Source organism: Falco punctatus (genome assembly GCF_963210335.1).
Source record: "Falco punctatus genome assembly, chromosome: 5".
In the NCBI taxonomy this organism is placed as follows: Eukaryota; Metazoa; Chordata; class Aves; order Falconiformes; family Falconidae; genus Falco; species Falco punctatus.
Genome location: NC_137584.1, coordinates 48,133,714 through 48,152,727, shown reverse-complemented (window position 1 = coordinate 48,152,727; position 19,014 = coordinate 48,133,714). Strand labels below are relative to the sequence as shown.

The 19,014-nt window shown below is 43.3% G+C and overlaps 1 protein-coding gene across 6 annotated transcripts in view; it reads right to left on the bottom strand.

Moving 5' to 3' along the window:
• The window catches only part of TIAM2 (TIAM Rac1 associated GEF 2), a 174,637-nt gene that overhangs the window by 80,856 nt on the left and 74,767 nt on the right, over positions 1-19,014 (bottom strand). For 5 of the 6 annotated variants that reach the window (XM_080389784.1, XM_080389779.1, XM_080389783.1 and 2 more), the window contains 3 exons: positions 9,854-9,966; positions 7,604-8,803; positions 1,291-1,726 (listed from right to left, as the gene is read on the bottom strand). In XM_080389784.1, coding sequence (XP_080245910.1) covers positions 1,291-1,726; positions 7,604-8,797 — 1,630 coding nt within the window. In that variant the 5' untranslated portion in view covers positions 8,798-8,803; positions 9,854-9,966. Of the gene's footprint in view, positions 1-1,290; positions 1,727-7,603; positions 8,813-9,853; positions 9,967-19,014 lie in introns of those variants that run through there. The other variant, XM_080389781.1, reaches the window with a different exon arrangement.

Here is a 19,014-nt window from a genome sequence, read left to right as displayed (position 1 = left end):
TTGCTTCTTTTAAATCAGCATTATCAAGGACAACACTCCCAGCACTTGCTGTTTGCTGTTCATTTTTCTTCAAGTCTACACCCATGCAGAATTTTCAAAAGGGCAACCTGTGGGAAAGTTATTATTCTCTCTCCTCCAGATGCAGATATGCTAGGAAATTATTAAGTTTGATCATTTCCTTACTCATTAACTTAGCATTATATTTACTGAAAGGCAAATCCTTTGGATGCAATTCAAAAAAAAAACCAAAACAAAACAAAACCCAACAAAAAGACTATGAACTCATTAAATTCCCCTTCCCCACAATAGATGGTTTTCCTTCTCACACTTCCTGACACCCATATGCTTCTTGCAGCAACACCTACCTGCTCGATTACTCTGAACCACCAACACGCACACGAGTGCAGCGCTAAGCACAGCAGTGACACGGCAGCCCACCAGCAGCAGCACCTTTTAAGAGGATTGCCTTCCCACAGGGCTGTTTCACAGCAGGAATGGCCAGGAGAGACACAAGGGTGGCCATGCCAAAAGCCAGCAGGGACTGGTATTACAGGGCACAGGCAAGGTGAAAGACCATCCAGGGAAAGGAGGGAGACTAGTGAGCACTGGGAATGGTCCACGGCAGCCAAGCCTCAGGCATCACAGGGCTTCCCCTCCTACTGCTGCTGGGGCCTCCTCAGGGCCTCCTCTGCCCTGAATCACACACTTTTATATGTAAATGCTCTACCACAGGGAGTTTACCTCTTCCTTATGTTGCCACCTGAAGCACTGGCAATGAACTGAACGTTTTTACATTAACTTACCCTAACTTTAAGTAAAGCCTGTAGCAAAGCCCAAGAAACTGCGTGCCTGTCACTGGGAACTGAGCACCAGGGACTTCTCCTGATCCTTAAATTTTGACTCCTCCCAAGACAGAGGTGTAACTTCCATATTTTTCTCAGTTTTGGTTCAATTTGGTCTTTGACCTCCAAACATTCCAAAGCATCTTCAAATCCTCAATTCTGCGTGAGTGCAGAACCAGGGAAGACAGACAAAACAATTCCCACCATGGCATGACATGCAAGGCTGCATGTGCAATACCAAGGACATGAGCACCACCTCAACTCAGTGGGCTGCTTAAGCACATGCTCCACTTTAAGTGTCTGGGTAGACCGTCTATGTAATGTCAGGCATGAATTTCCATTTCCAAATTTCCATTTCCAATTTCCAAACCAGCATGCATGAAAAGTTGCTGAGACACAATGGAAATAAGTGCTGCTGCTGAGCCAAAGGAGCAACACAGGGGTTTACCTTTGAGTGTGACCCAGTACTGCTTCCACTTGCGCCGTGTGACCAGCTCCAGCTTCTTCTCCTTCTGCAGGGTCACCAGGGGTTTGAAGAACAGCCACCCTGCCTTGCGCACCACTCCTTGCTCTTTCTCATACAACAAATCCAGCTGCTCCAAGGAGCTGAGGGACTCGCCACTAGAGTCTTCCGTTTCGGATGAGGTCTCGGTGTTCTCCAGGTTTGTCCTGCTCATTTCCAGCTCCCGCATGAAGTTTTCATAAATGTTCTGCCTAAGAGCATCACTGCTGACTGCATTGGTGGACTCACTTCTCTGAGAGAGGACATGGCTGGAACCGGGTGACCACAGCAAAGCAGAGAGCTGCGATGGTGCCAGCGTGTCCATGGTGAAGTTGTCCATTCTGCTGTCGAAATATTCACTCCCATCTTTACACTTTGGCTCCTGTGCAAAAAAGGAATTTGTTAGCAGTCACCAGAGCTACAATGAAAAGACACACCTCATTTGGCATTTAAATTTGTTTCATGTTTAGCCATGGCCAGTTCCTTAATCAAGGGCCACCTCTTTTCACCATTACATCATAGGCTTTAACTCAGCAGCCACTGACACCGTCAGTGCCACCACTCATGGTTTTCTCAGCAGAACCCCATTAAACCCTAACCACTACGTCTGCAAACTTTGGTAACTCAGACACCTGAAATTAATCTCCACATTCTCTAGTAACTACTGGGGCTTCTACTGGCTGAAACCTGAAGGACTACAGAAGACAACCACATCCTCCAGCTGAAACTCAGGCACCACTGCTTACATGTCTGTTTGAGTATAAGCAGGAACAGTGTCACAACTTTCTTTATTATTATAGGGTGTTCAATACTTTGGTGACATCCCATTTGTGTGAGGCAGCTACATTCAGCTTCAGCACCGCTAGGCTGATTGTACCTCCACTTTATATTTGTCATATGGATTGTGCTTAACCAACACAAAACAGGTCAAAAGTTGAGCTTATTTTAAGCTTGTTAGTATTGACCAATTAACAAAAATTGCACCTAACAGAAGATGTGATTTGAAAAAAGAAAGATGCAGTTGCTGACTGGCACGAATCCAGTCTCCAGACTGCAGAGGTGTGTATTTTCTGACTTGCTGGAAACCCTCTGGGAGCTTGACTATCTCATCCAGCACTGATAAGCCTTTCTCCTAATTGCATTGTGCAGCTTTATCCCTTGTATTGAGAGGGCTGGCCAGTTTTATTTGAAATACTCAAGTCTGATGGTGTGACTTCCACTTTGCCTTGTGATACGTATGGTAATGTAGGCCCATTTCTTGCCACTGCTTGTTGACGTGGGACCTTGGCAGACTGGGCCTTTTCTTTCTTAAGCCTTTCCCAGTAGTGTGCTGACTGCTCTCAACTCTCCCAGGGTCCAGTGGTGGACATGGATTTTCATACTTCCCAAGACAGAGCTCTTTGGATTAACTTCACTGTCAAGAACCACCACATCCATTGTAAGAAGCCATTTATTGTCTTCCCAACCTAAGTATTGCTGATGCTATTTAAAAGCAACCAAGGTTTAAGAACATACAACACAAAAAACCTGCTGCCTTTTGCAGTAAAAGTGTGAAGGAAGAGAAGAGCTGGCTATAAACAATTCAAGAAGTGAAGCTATTACCCTCCGTAATAATACAGCTATTATACTTTCAAGTTTAGACTGCTTCTCTAAAAGCATTTATTTGCTCATAGACTTCTGTACATGAATAAAGTAAATAAACCTCGGTCTCCTGTGAGCTGCTCTCACCAGCAGCTTTGAAAACAACTACTTTTTTGTTCCTTTGCTTCCTACTTGATGCTCTTCAAAACTGCAGCGGAAAAGCTGTGCTGTGTTTTGATAGCATCAGGACCTCCAGTGTGCAGCCAAGAGCAACAGTGGGATCACACGCCCTCCCAAGCGTCACCAGACGAGCCACTTCTCAAGCAGCAGGACACTGTTGCTTGTGGCCTCACAAAAGCCAACTTGAATTGAAACCCACATTCTCTTAAGGTACATTGAAGTTTGCATCTGACTTTTCAGATCACTGTTTCTGAAAACAAGGGTCCATTTCTCCTCGCAACGGAGCATCTTCCTCAAATCTTATTGCAGAGTGTTAATCAGCGTTCTCCAAGAGTAACTCCCTAAACATCAACAGTTTTGTTTTACATACGATAAAGGCAGGGAATCAAGGGAGGCAAATAATCATGTGTGTAATGTATTTATGCCCACAAAGTGACCCTACAACACAGATCGTACAAATCTGCCAGCCATCTGCAGTTTGGTGGGAAACTGGAAGCTTTCTCCACCCTCTTTTTAATTACTGCCATTGTACATGTGTGCCAAAATCCCATATTTTAATTGACTATTCTCCAGGAACTGCCAGTGTCCTCTAGAAAACATTAACAAACAGTTTATAAAGAATATATATTTCTTTCAATCCCAAAGCACTAGTAAGAAAAACATGGGACACATATATAAAAAGGTGTATGCTGTGAAGGGCCACTACTGGCACAAGAAGGATTGATGAAAAGGGTGGGACACAACCTGTCCATGGGCAGCCACTAACCACATCCTATGTGTTCTCCACGCACACAGAAAGGATAGAAATGAGGAAGTATCAGAACAGAGTGAAGGAAAACAGGATCCAAAATGACTATTTATACTTCACCATGAGATCACTCATATTTCATTTTGTTCAAAGAACAGAACTGGCTGAGTCACACAGTCTCTGCTGGTCCTCAGGGAGGCTGTCACTGTAGCAGTATCTGGTCACCACTGAGAAGGTCTGACCCAAATTGCTGGTGGTGGTGGTTTCCCTGCCAGGGTGACTTTCTGCTCATTTTCTCTCTGTTGCATCTAGCGATGACAGAAAACTACCACTGTTTCTGCTCAGCTGTGTTCAAGCAGATCTCTCAGTGTCTGAGATATACCCTGGAATACTTACAGATAATGCAAAAGATAAAGTGCCTAACTAAGGTACCAATTAGACAAAGCAACGCATGTAATAATTAACTGTAAAGAACAGCATAGGAAACAATGCATCCTGATAAATTAATTAGGAACTAAGCTGAAAGTAGGACCTAATACCAGTTTTCAAGACAAATAAAGAGGTTGTCTCAATGTACTTTTCTTTTAAATTCTCTTTATACCACACTGCAGGGCTCTGGCTTATAAAGTCAGGAAATTTCAGAAATTATTCCCATAAGGAAGCTGTTTACCTCATTGAAGAACCTATCTGCAGCAGCTGTTTCTGGTGGCTGGATTTTCATATTGCATATTCTCCGTGTTACACAGTTGCACACTGAGTTTACACCACCACCTTTAGCAGTGGCTGACTGTGCAACAAGTCTGACTAAATTCTGTCCACAGGTCTCACGTGCATCACATATACCTTGCTGCTCACATGTAGCCTATTGTGATATAGCCATCTCCCCAGTGCCATTTCAGCAAGGATTAAACTTAAATGAGGATGTGCCATGCGGTAGAGTAGCAGTGATGCATCAAGGGAATACATTAGGACACCCTCATGAAACGAAAACTGAGTCGTGGCATAGAAAGACTGCAAGTCTTGACATGAGACCATTATTAGAAAGGCAAACTCAGTTCCAGAATATATCAGATCAAGTATCAGAACAAGTCAGACATAAGGAAACATCCAAGTCACTGGACAGGGTACAGCTGAGGGCTGCTCTGGAATATCCCATATCCAAATCTGTTTATGGATGATTTAAAACAGGTGCAGAGGAAGAGTGCCAGAATGAAAAGGAAACAGACTTCCTATCTTAAGACAGGAGACCAAAGACAGTCTGCATAGCCCCAAAAATGCTGGCCAAGAAAAGATACCATTTCTCCCTTTAAATGAATAGTAACAGATGAAATAATAGGGAAGAATAACTAAAGTAGCAGACAATACTGGCATCAGAACAAACTGGCCATGACTACATTTACTCTGCAAATTAGCAATCATCAGAGTAAGAGGGTTTGGAAACAGCCTCCAAGACGGGGTAAAGCCCCCCTGATTTTAAGCTGCAATTTGCTCACAAAGGGGATTAAACTTCACTGCCTTTCTAGTGGCAAGGGACCAGCCTCATATCCCAAGGCCGTGCCTCCCGGTCCTGTGCCCCCATGAAGCAGGAGGCTTAGCTGACTTGTTTCCACCGGGGCAGCCAGTGGGACCTATCCGCTCAGCCAGCACCAGTGCTTAGGTCTACATATAGGGAAATATTCCAGCTTTCATCTTTGTTCAGCCCAAGTGACTCACAATCAGTTATTAGTAATGTACTGAGGAAGGGACACGCTGTTCAGAGCAAAGCACGGAGGCTACAACTGCTGTGATGAACAGTCCTACGAACAGGGACTAACCACCTGACAGATCGTAACTGCACACAGTACTTCTGCATTTTTAAGCCAAAGGACCTGGTGAGGGCAAAAGCGTTACCAAACTACAACACGGCAACCCCCAGAAGAGACGCAGGCTACTCAAAGTGTGCAAGGTGGAAAGGAGTTGACCAAGCCTCACAAGTAAGACAGAATCATAAAGCATTTTCTACCCCTCTTACCCTTCCTGTTGCTGGACACTTCACTGATAAAAGTCAATGACTAACTATTTCCTATGCCTTTTTCTAAGAAATCAGTGTTTCGGGAGCTAGGGCTGATTTCCTTCCACCAGAATCAGATTCAAGCTTGATGCAATCTCACCAGCCAAATTTTCTTGCTGTGTCTGAAGTCAGTTCACTGCACAGTGAATTCAAAACAGCTATGAATTGTGCACCACAAATACCATTCTGAAAATGTCATAACTAAGTAATACATGGCAAAGGTCTGGGATGCAGAGATTGTATGTAAAGCCTGGATGTAAAATCCAGAGCAGCTACAGATATTGAAACCAGTGAAGAAACCTGGCACAAGGCACCGAGGCTTTTCACTGATTCCAGTTTTTCTGCCTTCTCTTTCACAGCTGACTAAGAAGGTGAAAAGACAGCACCTGATAAAATACATGAGCACCAACTTACAAAAGAAGCGCTCCAAATAAACAGCTTTCATTTTCACTTTCCCAGTATTGTAGCCCTTACCTAGGATTTATGCTAACAGACCTTACGCTGACCTCATTTCTGAACCTAAGGGTCTGTGTCAAGAGTTTTACACTGTGATGACAGATGCCTGTCAAGCACAGTATTGGTCTGAATTTCCAACACAGGAGACAGTGTTTACTCTGCATGCCACATAAAGTGTGTGTTTTAGCTGCTGCCCAAGTTGCAGAAGGAGGTGTTCCTTTCACTCTGCTCACTTCTGAAGTGGCCAGCAACCCCGCGTTGCTGAAAGGGAGCGGATCCTTCATTTAGGGATGCACAGTGACTGCTCTTATATGAGAAACACTAAGGGAGTTTAAAAAAATAAAACAGAATCCAAACCAAAACCAAAAACAGTCCCTGCCCTCCACCTCAGCTTGCAAACTCACGTGCAGAAGCCCAGGCACAGTCTAGCATTTAAAGAGCCAGTTCTGGGGCCTACAGCTAGAAATGAGAATTTTATTCCTGATGACAGTCATCCTAAATTCCTATTAACGCGATTAGCCTTAAATTCTTGTACAGAAACATCCTTTCCCTCCCTTTTGCCCTCCTCCATCTCCTTCTTCACACCACCATCTCCTGGCGAGCCAGATGGCAACTCAAGCTTTTCCATCTGGTGAACTAAGCTGACACACAGGAATGAGGAGGGTGCTCCATGTAATTAATGCCTTCAAAGGAGGTGGAGGCAGAACCAGCAGCTCTGGTCAATACTCTATAGTTGCTTGCCTTGCTAGAGACAGACCTCTAGTGAAACCAGCGTGGTGAAGCCAATAATACAAATAGGGAATACGTGCAAAGATATTTATAACATCCTTCTTCTACTGCTCTTTCCACACTCTTTAGATAATATATGCTAATTCATAGTGTATATATATCTAGGTTATATTTTCACAGTTGAAATAAAGAGAAGGCTTAAAAACTCTAAGTCAGCTTTTAAGTAATGCAATGATTTCAAAAGCTAATTCACTGAGAGATTAGGCTGCAGAGACTGGAGTTAACTAAGAGGGTGACAAAACAGGAGGGCAAAATTTGCACACACAAATGCGTATCTTTTTTTGCTGTTGACATTTCAAACAGCTCCAGGGATGCAATACTTCTCAGAATTCCACAAATTACTAAATGGGATTAGCAATTACCCTGTGAGAAAGACAAACATGATGCAATCACTGCATTTATAAAGAGGAATCTACAAACTAACTTTCAGGCACTTAGGCTGGGGATTGTCATACCTGCAGCTTCCTTTTCTTCCTCGAGAGACTTCCTGTCCAGTCACTGATGCGTCGCATTCGGTTTTTTAATGTGTCCTTCTTGGATGCTTCCTCACTGAGGGGCTTGGACTTTCTGCATGGGAGTGTGTAGGAGGAGTAATGGGCAGGACTTCCCTGCTCTACCCTGGAGGGCACATCGATGTCTGAGGCAAATGAGACACGGTTGCTTAGGCTGCCATGAGTGTCAATGTACTCATCAGACAGCCTGATCCCAGATGGAGGAGTGCTTTCCAGATTTGTATCCTTATAGAGATCTCGGAGTGAGGAAAGAGATGAACTTTGGTTGAAGGACTTCTTGTTGCTTGCTGGAAAACTGGCATGAATGCTTGTATCTGGAGTGCTCCTGGTCAAATACGGACCATCCGACTCACTGATATCACCAGCATTTCCCCAGAGGGAGTCATACCATGAAGACTCAGAGCTGAGAGAGCTTCCTTTACTGGATTGAAGCCTTGAACCAGTAGGTGACAGACGATGGCTTGAAGAGCAGTCTGCACTGGAGTTCCTCCTGACATCGAGCAGGTTATTCGGCTTAGATTCCAAAGTAGGTGAATATCTCAGCAACTGGACCTGTCCACTGGACTCCTCCGTCGGGACCTTGCTGTTGCTGCTGTTGTGGAACTCAACCCTCAAGCAACCGTCCAGCTTCCCCAGTGTTTTAATGAGAACCTTTGGACTCCTCCTGTCCTCTGACTGGGAGGCTGATGCAAGACTCTCATTCTTTCCGTAGCAATTTAAAATGTGTCCATTTCGTTCTCGAGAGGCGGTGTGATTACCTCCAGGTTGAAGGCCAATATAGTGCAAACCATTCTCGGGCAAAAACACTGTGTTGTTTCCTTGGCAGTAGTCTCCTGAGGCATTTGTCTTGTGTTTGGCATGGGCACTGCTTTTGGAGACCTTCACCACAGTGTCACCTAGTCTAGATGAATAAGGCTGACTACTCTTGAAGTGCGAAAGGCAGCTTCTGGCAAGGGACCTTGATTTGTAGTTTGAGCCACTACTGGTATGTCCCCATCCATGCATTGAGCAAGACTTTTCATCCTTAGCATGAATGCTGCGAATTTTCAGAGAGCAAGGCTTCTGCTTGGTACCAGCTGTAGCAGCAGCATGGTTTTTTGATCCCTGAAGACTGTATTGGCTTTCTGAATTCCCCATTTTCCACTAAATTAAGAAGAGTTTCATTAGGAACAATGGCTAGAAGACAGAGCAAAAAGCAACAGACCATTTTTACCCTCCACACAGGAAAGTGACTTTTTAAAAAATGGTATGAAACAATTGTTTCAAAAAAAAGCCATTAAATAGCCATTCACAACATTAAATTCATAACCAAACTTACTTCAGGGGCAGGCTAGGAAAGCCTATTCTCTGTATGCTTCATTACCTCTCTGCTATAAAGCTGGAATCTAACTCCATTGAAAACATGTCAACACCTTTCTCCACCCACACCCTTGGCAACATCCTTTTCTTATAACTTAAAAAAACCTCTGGCTCCCAAGAACAATGGCATAATGAAAGGAAGACAGCACGATAATCATAACTTAGATGTAAATTGAACTGTACTTTCAGAGAAATCCCTTCTGCCAGGAGACAAGCCCACTGCAGTTTCAGCTTGACTGGTTTCTGTGCAACCAAGTGTTACCTCAATAAACTGTTCCACAAACCGCAACTTTTTGTTTGAGTCAATCCAGGAGAAATAAAAGGAAAACCAAACCCCATGTCAAAAAAACAAACAAAAATTAACCTGGTTAGCCAATAGCCTCATCTTCCATTACAGCACCAAACTGCATTATGTTATTCAGCATGGCCTGCTTCAATAGTTCACTTAGTAAAACACTCTTCAGATTTTTACTGAATTCCCAGTGAACAGCACACACTGGAGCAAATTGCCCCAGTGAGATGACTGAAGATTTTGGCCTTACCTAAAGTGTACCCCAAAGTAAAAAAGGTCAATCTGTTCATTTTGTTACTTGAAGTGAATCTCCACTGTTTGTACTTTTTCCATTGGTGTTATGCTGCTTTGCATGTTGGATCTTGAACTACCACTCTTAGGAGAATACACTGCAGCTTCATTAAAACTTTGTCAAAATAAGCCATTGTGAAAGCACAATCTTATCTTCTAGAGTCTGCATATACATATATATATAAAAACATCCTCACTTCCAACGCTTAGCACTTTTAGATGAAAAGCGTAGTACAAAATGAAGAGCAAACCTGTAGGATCACTCTTAAACACAGGCACGGTTAGCAGTTAGCCTGCTCTGCATTGTCTTCGTGACCAGCTGCTAGACTTGCCAAAAACCAGGATGAAGTTGCATGCAGCCTTCCTAGAAAACATCAGAAAGAAAAAAAAGCGCTTTCAGTCAAACAGAACTTACACTTTACTCCAGATGTAAGCAAAATGAATACCAAAAAAAAAAAAAAATAATCAGACAGAAGTTACCAATGGTTAAAAATGGAGACATCTGGTTAAGGGTCTTCCTGAACTTGAGATATGTTTTTATAAACACATTTTAACAACTGGCATTGAATTAATACAATTAAGTCACTGTTGGGATAAGTGTTTTATTTTCTAAATCTGGCCTTCTCCCCTCTCACTGACGAGTTAGGGTAAACTTTGAGCTCACTCCAGTTTTCTTTTCGGAAGACCAATTCCAGGTGGCAGGATTGTGCAGCGATTACAGTGTGGACCAAACTGATCAGAGCAATGTCCCACAGCATCTTCCCCATGCCTGGATTCCAACTATGACCCTTGCAGTGAAAGGCCACCATGCAATTCACTCCACCAATCACCTAGCAACCTCCCTCTTCAGGTTTGTTTTGATTTTAAATTAATATACCAGCAAAACAAGGAAAAGTCAGCTCCAAGCACTGCATACACATCCAGAGGTAACAAGACCCAAGTTCTTCCTGACCCTCTGAACATATTGGCTCTTCACCTGGCACCCAAAGGGCACAACTCAAAAGGAAAGGACAGAAGCTGAATCTCACAGAATGCAACAGCAGTTTAGGGATTGAAACACACTGCAGAAAAGAAGCTGTGCAAGACCTTAGGTTCCGTTTTGGAACATACATTTTAGCTAGAAACCATTCTTAACACACTACTCCGAAAACCCACTCTTTTCTGCATAAATTCAGTGGCTACTCTTGATGATTTTCAATTGAATAACTGCTTCATTTGAACACGCAGAGTTTTGCTCATTTTGACTCATCTTGTGGCTATTTACTGTGTAAGAACCTTGAAGATATTTAAAGGCATTCACGGGTAACCTAAGTATTTTGCTCATCTTACCAAAAACAAAGGTAAAGGTTGCAAACTAGAACTAAAAACAGTCTCAACAGCAAGCCTAGAAAAAGGTCAACAAATAAATGTCTTAGAAGAGACAGATCATTTTGGATCATGCTAGAGATGCTAAAGACCTATAAACACAAAATCATGGCTGTTATCACAAAGATATTTGATAGAACAGGTAAGTCACATAAATTTCATCTTACACTGGGGAAAAAAAAAAATTGTTTAACTTGCTTATCCTCTCTAATGATTTGGAAGGTTGCTATTTCAGACATCTCTTCCTTGCAGGTTTGATTTGCCTGTGCTGCTAAGTGCACCCATATATGTGAAGAGTTTTAAAATGTCATATACAACATGGACTGAACAGAAGACTTCCGATTTAAGGTAAACAGAAGACAACACACAAACTTCCTAAGCTCCAAGCTGCTGAACAAATCATGAACCCCCAGCAAAACTGCCTTCCTTGATCCAGGAGGCACAGACCACAAACAAGCAATGAGTTTACATTCAGAATTCTTCATCTGAGAGCAGAAAGTATTCAACAAGGGGGCTTTGAAGGGCTTATATCTATTCATAAGGGAACACTGAACCCAATTTGTCTAAAGAAACAGGCAAAAAGACCATCTGGTCTCCATAGTGATTGTGCAATGGTTAGGTAATCCTTTTAACAGAGTAGGTACTGAGCAAGCTGCTGTCATGCACCTCAGAAGATAGACATTCAATTCGTCAAGGCTGAAGCTGCTGCTACCAGGGTCCATTGTGTGTGTCTGATCCAATACGCAGGTCACATAATGGGTGAATGAATAAATGTATCTCGGAGTACAATGTCTACAAAACAGTGTCTCAGTCTGTGCAGGAATCAGCAGTACAACAGAACCATCAATAAATCCCATAGAAATAGCCCTAAGGGATTCTTCTCAGCATCCCGGCCATCCAGAAAGCTACGCATGCTGCAATAACCAATGGGGGCATCTGTGAGGCTGCACAAAGAATGTCACCCTGAAAATCAGCTGTGATGCCCTTCCCCTTGCCTCACACCTGTGTGGAGTGATCTTCTTTCTGCTAATTACAATAGGGGGGAGCAGACTGAGTCGGCTTGTGCCCAAAGGCAGTGTGACACTGGGGCAGCGGGGCAGTCGTGGACAAGCTCTAGCTGTGCTCGCTCCAAACACTCACACATTTTATGCCATTTGAACTGTGGAAGCACTGGAAATTACAGTGCAGGGGACGGAGTGCAGCCTTCCCTATATTTCTCACAGAAACCTACCACCGCAGAAGACAACATGCTTTTCTCTCTTCCTATGCAGAGGGATGAATACTTCTTGTGAGCAAAACCGTTTCTATGAATATTTTCTGCAATTATAATCAGCATATTTAGAAAGCAGGTCACTGTGCCTGAAGATGACTATTAAGAGTTTATTTGCTTTCAATTATACCCATGTTTCCTAAAAAAAAAAGACGTTTTTAATCTTCACCCTGGTTCCCCTTGACACATTCAAAAAACACAGCTACACAAACATACTAATCCAGGAACCCCACCATCCCCACCACACCCAATAATTAAACGCAAATCATAACCCCAGATCTAAAAATGTATTTCCCCACTTTGGGTTTTCTCCACATGAAGTTCCCCTAGACCTTTTTGGCTCCCAAAACCAAACATGACGAGCTCAGGAGCCGTTCCAGAGAAGTGCCTGCCACCTATATTCCCTCACTAATACCACCACAACTAGACTGCTTTATAAATGCTAGAGAGGAAAATGTCTTTCTTAAGATTAAGGTGAGCACACATACAAGCAGTGCTCAACAGCCGCACAGGTGCTTTCCTCCCCAGTCTTAATCTCTCAAAATAAAGGTTTATAAAACTTGACTTGCAAACCATATTGCAAGCAAAACTGAACAGTAACAATAATATCCCAGTACCAGGTTTGCTTATGAGATACAACAAGGAATTATTATATTATGAATTAATGGGAGACCTGAGTCCAGGGAGACACAGGCTCCTGCGCTGGTTGTTCCTGCTACAGTGGGAACACACGCCAAATGTGATTTCACCGCTGCGAGCCATTATGCTTCCAGTATCGTCACAGTAACCAGGCTGAGACTCTCTAAAACTACAGGTCAGAAAATGGCAAGCTCCAGACTGACAGGGGGCAAGCACAGAGCCATTAAATAGACTGAATGCTCCACAACCACAGTCAGCATCAGGCAGTGGCCATATACCAGTTGTAAAAAGGGAAGAGACTGTGGTAGTATCTTCCTAACGAGGTTCAGCAGATTTCCCCCACTGGGACTGACAATCCTGCCGCTCAGGACGTTGGAAGAGCTCAACCAATGTCAGCCCTAGCAATGTTAAGCTTTAGCCTGGGTCAAAAAGTTACCCTCATGAGACATGAATACATGCACCAAAGCTATCTCTCTGATGTATTTTGATGCCTTTATTCCTCTGGATGGCTGGTGACAATGAACATTTACGGGTAGATGCAAGTGATCTACAAACCATTTAATCCCTGCTGAAGTTTCCCTGAAAATCTGCGGATGAAGTACAGGGAAGTTGATTCTCACTTCACTAAACATGGCATCAGTGCAAAAATGGCAAAAAAAAAAAAAAAAAGTGACAAAAAGAACAGTATGGATTGGTCCAGATGAGGATAACGTCATCCCATCAAATTAGCACCACTGAGTGAGGATTCATTAAGAAGTCCAGGAACTCATGACAGTCTTCAGCATTACCAGGAACAATAACTCTGTATGCGCAGCAGAAGAGCTTAAAATTAAAACCTCCCGTCTTTAACAAGAAAAAGGCTTTTAAAAGAAAACCTAGATTAAGAGATAGAAAATAGGTAAAAGCTAGAGCTAGCTACCTCACCCCTAAAAAATAAAAGCCTACATCATCTCAGTTTTTTACCACACCAGGACACGGTTTACACTTTTTATGGTGACCTGTTCTTGAGGAAAGGACAGAAAATTATTCAAGAAAGAAATAAGCTAATCAAGTATTTTGTTCCTATTTGTAGCTTAAGCAGTAACCACGTGTCACAACCTCTTCAGGCCTCCTTCACCAACAGAAGGATTGTCATCTGCACCACTGCGGTACCTTTCCAGAGGGCACAGGACCAATTCTTGAGTACCTGCCACCCAGCACGGTCCCTCACAGCCATCCACACAGGTATAAATGACTGCCAAGGAAAGGCACAGCTTCAACTTACCTTGCAGAAATATAAATACTTATTATACAAAGGGTATTTACATGCAAAAGGCAGAGCATATCCTGTGTAATGAAGCAAGAGGAGAGAGTCATGTATGCTTTTTGCTGTGTTTGAAAATTGCATTTCCACAGGGTCAGGCAAGGAGTCCCAGCTGCAGAGGGGGCAGACATGGCCACCTCCAGACTGCGCACAGTGGAGTGGGGAGGCATGGGGAGGAGAAGAGGCAGCGTCAGAGTCTGAGCACGGGTGGCTGCTCTGAGTGTGTGGTTCGTAACTGCACCCCAGGAGACTGTCAGCAGGACTAGCGGAGCTGGGATAATGGAGAATCTGAAAGTATTTCAGAGCAATAAAAAAAAGGAAACAGAAACAAACCCCCCTCATTTATATGACCAACTTGTTTTCTTTTAATGGCAGATCTGCTTAGAAATGTTGCAGGCTTTGATGCACAGCAACTACATTAGTGGGTTTTTACATCAGGAAAAGCTTTTTGGGGTTTTTTTGGGGGGGGCATTTTTTGTTATTAACTGAGCAATTCCTATGTTTTCTTTCAAACTACTTTTATATTCCCTTCACCTAATGGTTAAAACACCATCCTTTTTAAATGGCTTATAAAGTCTTGGGAATTGTATATAACTATCTTTCAGATACCAAGTGTTCATAAGTTTTGCAAAGAATCAGTGCGCTTCGTGAATTCTTACAGGGATACAGAATTACAGGTTTGAAGTTTTAATTAACTTTTAATCTACTTTGGTTTTTAATATTAAAGTAATACAGACTGTTAGAATGTGAACCTGCCCTCGCTTTCCTGCACGGCTGTGTATGGATGGATACACGAAATTAACGAGGAAGGCAGGTTAGCACAACACTGTAGCTGGATTAAACGTGGAGTTTCTTACTGGAAACAATTTACTGTGTTTTTTAGAACCACGCACTTTGGACACATGCTTCCACAAATCAGAAGCAGATTTCTTATTCCTGAAATCTCAATCACATTCCTATTACAAAAATATACCATAATAATTATACCGTGGTATTCCTGGCAGGATACTTTGCATTTTATACCACTGTATTCAAAGAATGAATAACCAAAACACCACAAGTATGCCTTTCTTTAAAAAAAAAAATAGAACTATTTTGCCTTAAAAATGAAATCTGAAGCCAGAATTCCTCGCTCACTCATTAGTCTCTTTAGAGTTCTAGCCTCCTGTATTAGGAACTGTTTGGTAGCTCACAGAACACATTAAAACCAACCACTTTTTTCATTAAACATAAGTAGTTCTTATGACCCCAGACACTTCTTCTAATGCCACAAATCATATCTACATTGCATATAGACATCTAATTTCACAGTTTAAGCCAGAAAGGGACTCTCCTCTTCTGGTTCCTTCTCTTAAAAGAATATGAATCCCAACAGGTCTACACTGCATCACAGACACATCGCATCAGAATTACACATCCCTTACTTGGGACATGACTCCTTCTTTTACTCAACCCATTGTTCTAGGTCCAAGACGTTTGCAGCTTAATTAAATTATGCTTTATAGCTTTCAAGTTAGCACAATATGCAAGGCTGAGTCAAGCCTGAAGATTCTTATCATATTACACCAGTGCTGATACAATCTAAATCTCTAGGGACTTACTTTTCTTTGGCAGGAAAAACAAATTTCACCATTTGTAAATGTTATTGAATTTATACACAATGGCTAAAGTGCACATCCATTTAAATAAAAGCCATTAAGCTTGTTAAAAAACAAAAAAAAAAACAACCCAAAAAAACCCCCAACAACCAGGAATGCCAGCTAACATCTTGGCTTAATGCAGTAGCTGCAGTAGTTAAAAGAGTTGATATGTCAAAAGGTCTGTTTCCTGCCCTTGAAGGGGAAATGAACTCAAGTGATCTGAAAGGTCTTTTCTTCTCCACCTACTCTGGCATAAGCATACTGGCAGTTCCTGATGCAGATTAACAGTGCTTTCAAGGGATTTCAAGGCCTGGGGCCTCAGGCAGGGATGGTGAACCTGAAAGGAGCCAAGATGCTCCAAGCAGGGAGCCTCAGCTCCAGCCTCACTGCCTGGCCTGGTTTGTGGAGTAATGACACTTCAGAGATGGAGCGCAGGTCTGCAGACTTCCCACCTGAACTTAGACAAACTCCTGAAGAGGTCTCTGCCTCTGCCCTCCTTACTCATGATAACAACAGGAGGCGAGACTGGTGTTTTCTGGCCAAACCGTGATTCCCAAATCCCCACCAGGAACACCTACCCTTGTTCTCTCCTGTCTACTTCAGTAGCAACCAGCTCACGGTATCAAACAGAACCATAGTCAGAAGGCAGCTACAGGGATATTCTCTCACGCATACCCACCCAAAACTGTAGGTGCCAAAAAATCAGCTTTGGGGAGGGTAGGAGGAAGGTTGTTCTTGGATTAGGACACAGTTTACAAAACCATACCCCGAGCAGCCTCATAGAGCCTATCAAAAGGAGAAGCAAACTGCAGCAAGGACAAGCAGGAACATAACCCATTCTGCCCCCAAAGACCCCTTTTGGTGTAACATCTTCCAAGAACTTTGGACCAACTCTTAACTCTTGGCACCATAGAAAAACAACTAGTAGCACCTAGCAGGACAGCATGCTTCGGGCTGAAGGGCAGGGGCTGGGACAGCTGCGGGACTCCCTGCCTGCCGCCTATTACACTGCCTGCTCCACAAGCAGGAGGGGGAAACCACACTGCATTTAGCATGGTCTTTCCTACTTCTCAGTTTACACATTCATAAACACCCGAGGGTGTCGATTCCAAAGTAAATGCTTTCCCACCTTCAGACCTAAGGCTTGCTGAAGAGGACAGAGGATCTGGGAGTTAGACACCAGAAGTAAACTTCAGACAGTCCCTTGGAAAATTAAAAGCAGATCTTGATTTTTGCATGCCAAGAGCCCTACAGCAGTAACACAGCTAAGGGCTTCCTTTCCTGCACCCCTGTAGTACCAGCATGTTATTCACACATTAAAAGAATAAAAAAGTACACTGAGGATTAGGTTTCCCCACTAAAACACTTGCTTTGTAGCTTCACAGCTACAGAATGTCCTATTCAGAGAGTCCTCTCTTCCATGGTATGTGGATACCCCTTTCCTATTGAAGGGTATCAGATAAAAAAACTTTCCATCCTTTGCCTCTAACTAGTAATTTGCTATACATTGTATAATTTTATCAGATCATCCACCCTAAAGGGAAAGAAATGCATGATTTCCAGAATGAAGTCACCAGTATACAAAATTAACTCCGTGACCACATCAGCAACAAGCATAAACAAAGTAGGAAACTTTGGTTGCATTGCACAAACAATTAATCACCCTCCTCTTGAAAGAAAAAAATGGGGGGGGGGGGGGGGGAGGTCAGTTCTCCATATCTTGGGTATTTCCCTCTCTTTTTATTTTTTCTGTGCCACAGAACATAGCATTTGCACAATTTGTTTGTAGTTATGTATTAAAAATCTATGTAGTATTTTCAAATCTATGTAGAAAGATCAAAATCCGTGCAGCACCTACCTCCACCAGATGCAGAAGCTCTGGTTTTCCATACCATCCCAGTTCAGTAGTAGTAGTAGTGTTGATTGAAACTTCACAAATACACAACCCTTGCTTGGGTACACTGTTTATTTATTGCAAGTTACTTAAAAGTATTAGTGAGAATAGAAAGAATAATAAAAGAGAAAAATATTCAGAGGGATTATTAATCATATTTTATTAGAAGAGTCACTTGAATGTTGCAGAAACTGTAGCACTCTTAAATATACTTTCTCATACTTTGCCTTAAAAAATCCAGCCCCATCAGAGCAGAGCTGTAAAATGATCCTAGCGGTGGTTTATTTAGCAATTCAGGCAATTGAGTTTGACAGATGACCACCAAGAACTGTTTTCTGGAGAAAAAACATCCATCTTGGGCACAGCCGGCAATAGCAGAGGCAGCAAGGGGCTCCAAGTGCTGGCACTGCAGCAGCCCGCCCTGCCCTCTGCCTTCAGAGGCTTCCCAAGTCTGTCCCTACTTGTCTCAGTTCTCCAGGTCTGGCCTACAGCTGGCAAGCAGAGCACTGACTGCTCTCCCCCAGCATCTCCCTCCCTGGCCCGAGTCCCCCTTCCCGCTCCCGCTTACCTTCCCCAGGGCACCAGCTTCAGCCTCCCGGCTACCCCAGCTCTGCCACGGGGACACGGACATGCAGGCACGGAGACTCTCCCTTGCCCTGGGCACGCCAGGAAACTATGCCTAACACTTCAAAACACTCAGCCGTTAGGAACTAAAAACAGATCCTATGCGAGGCTGGATGTATTTTTGTCTGCAGGCTACACACCCTCCTCCCGTTCAATTTTTTTCATTGGTGGAGCAGCATGATGCAGACTTAACCAGAGGGTGGTTTTCCATGGGCCGCCCGAAACGATTATGCGGGGCGGCCCGCCACGATGCCGGGCAGCCGCCAGAGAATATGCTGTGACTGAGCTCTTGTCTGACCCCGCATTCCTCAGCCTCCAGGCTGCTTCCACAGGAAAGCTGCTCGGAAGGCTGCTGAATGGACAGGGGCTTGCTTGCCTGAAGTTAGCTCCAGGGTCTCCTCCTCTTTTTTTCTCTTTTGGTCTTTTAAGTGGGTTTTTTTCAGGTTGTTTTTTTTTAAAACTTGCTAGGAGGGCGTAGGTATTCCTAACATCCTCATGTGAGACGCCCTGGCAAAAACATAACTCCCCAAACCGCAGTGGGAATGCTGTAGTCATGAAAACCTGCTCTTAAGAGTGGCTCTCAGTTGTGTTTAACGACTCTGCACAACGGCATCATGTATACAACCGCAAACTCTGGTGCTCTCTTCCTCGCTGCTTTTGTCAGACTTTTTATACTA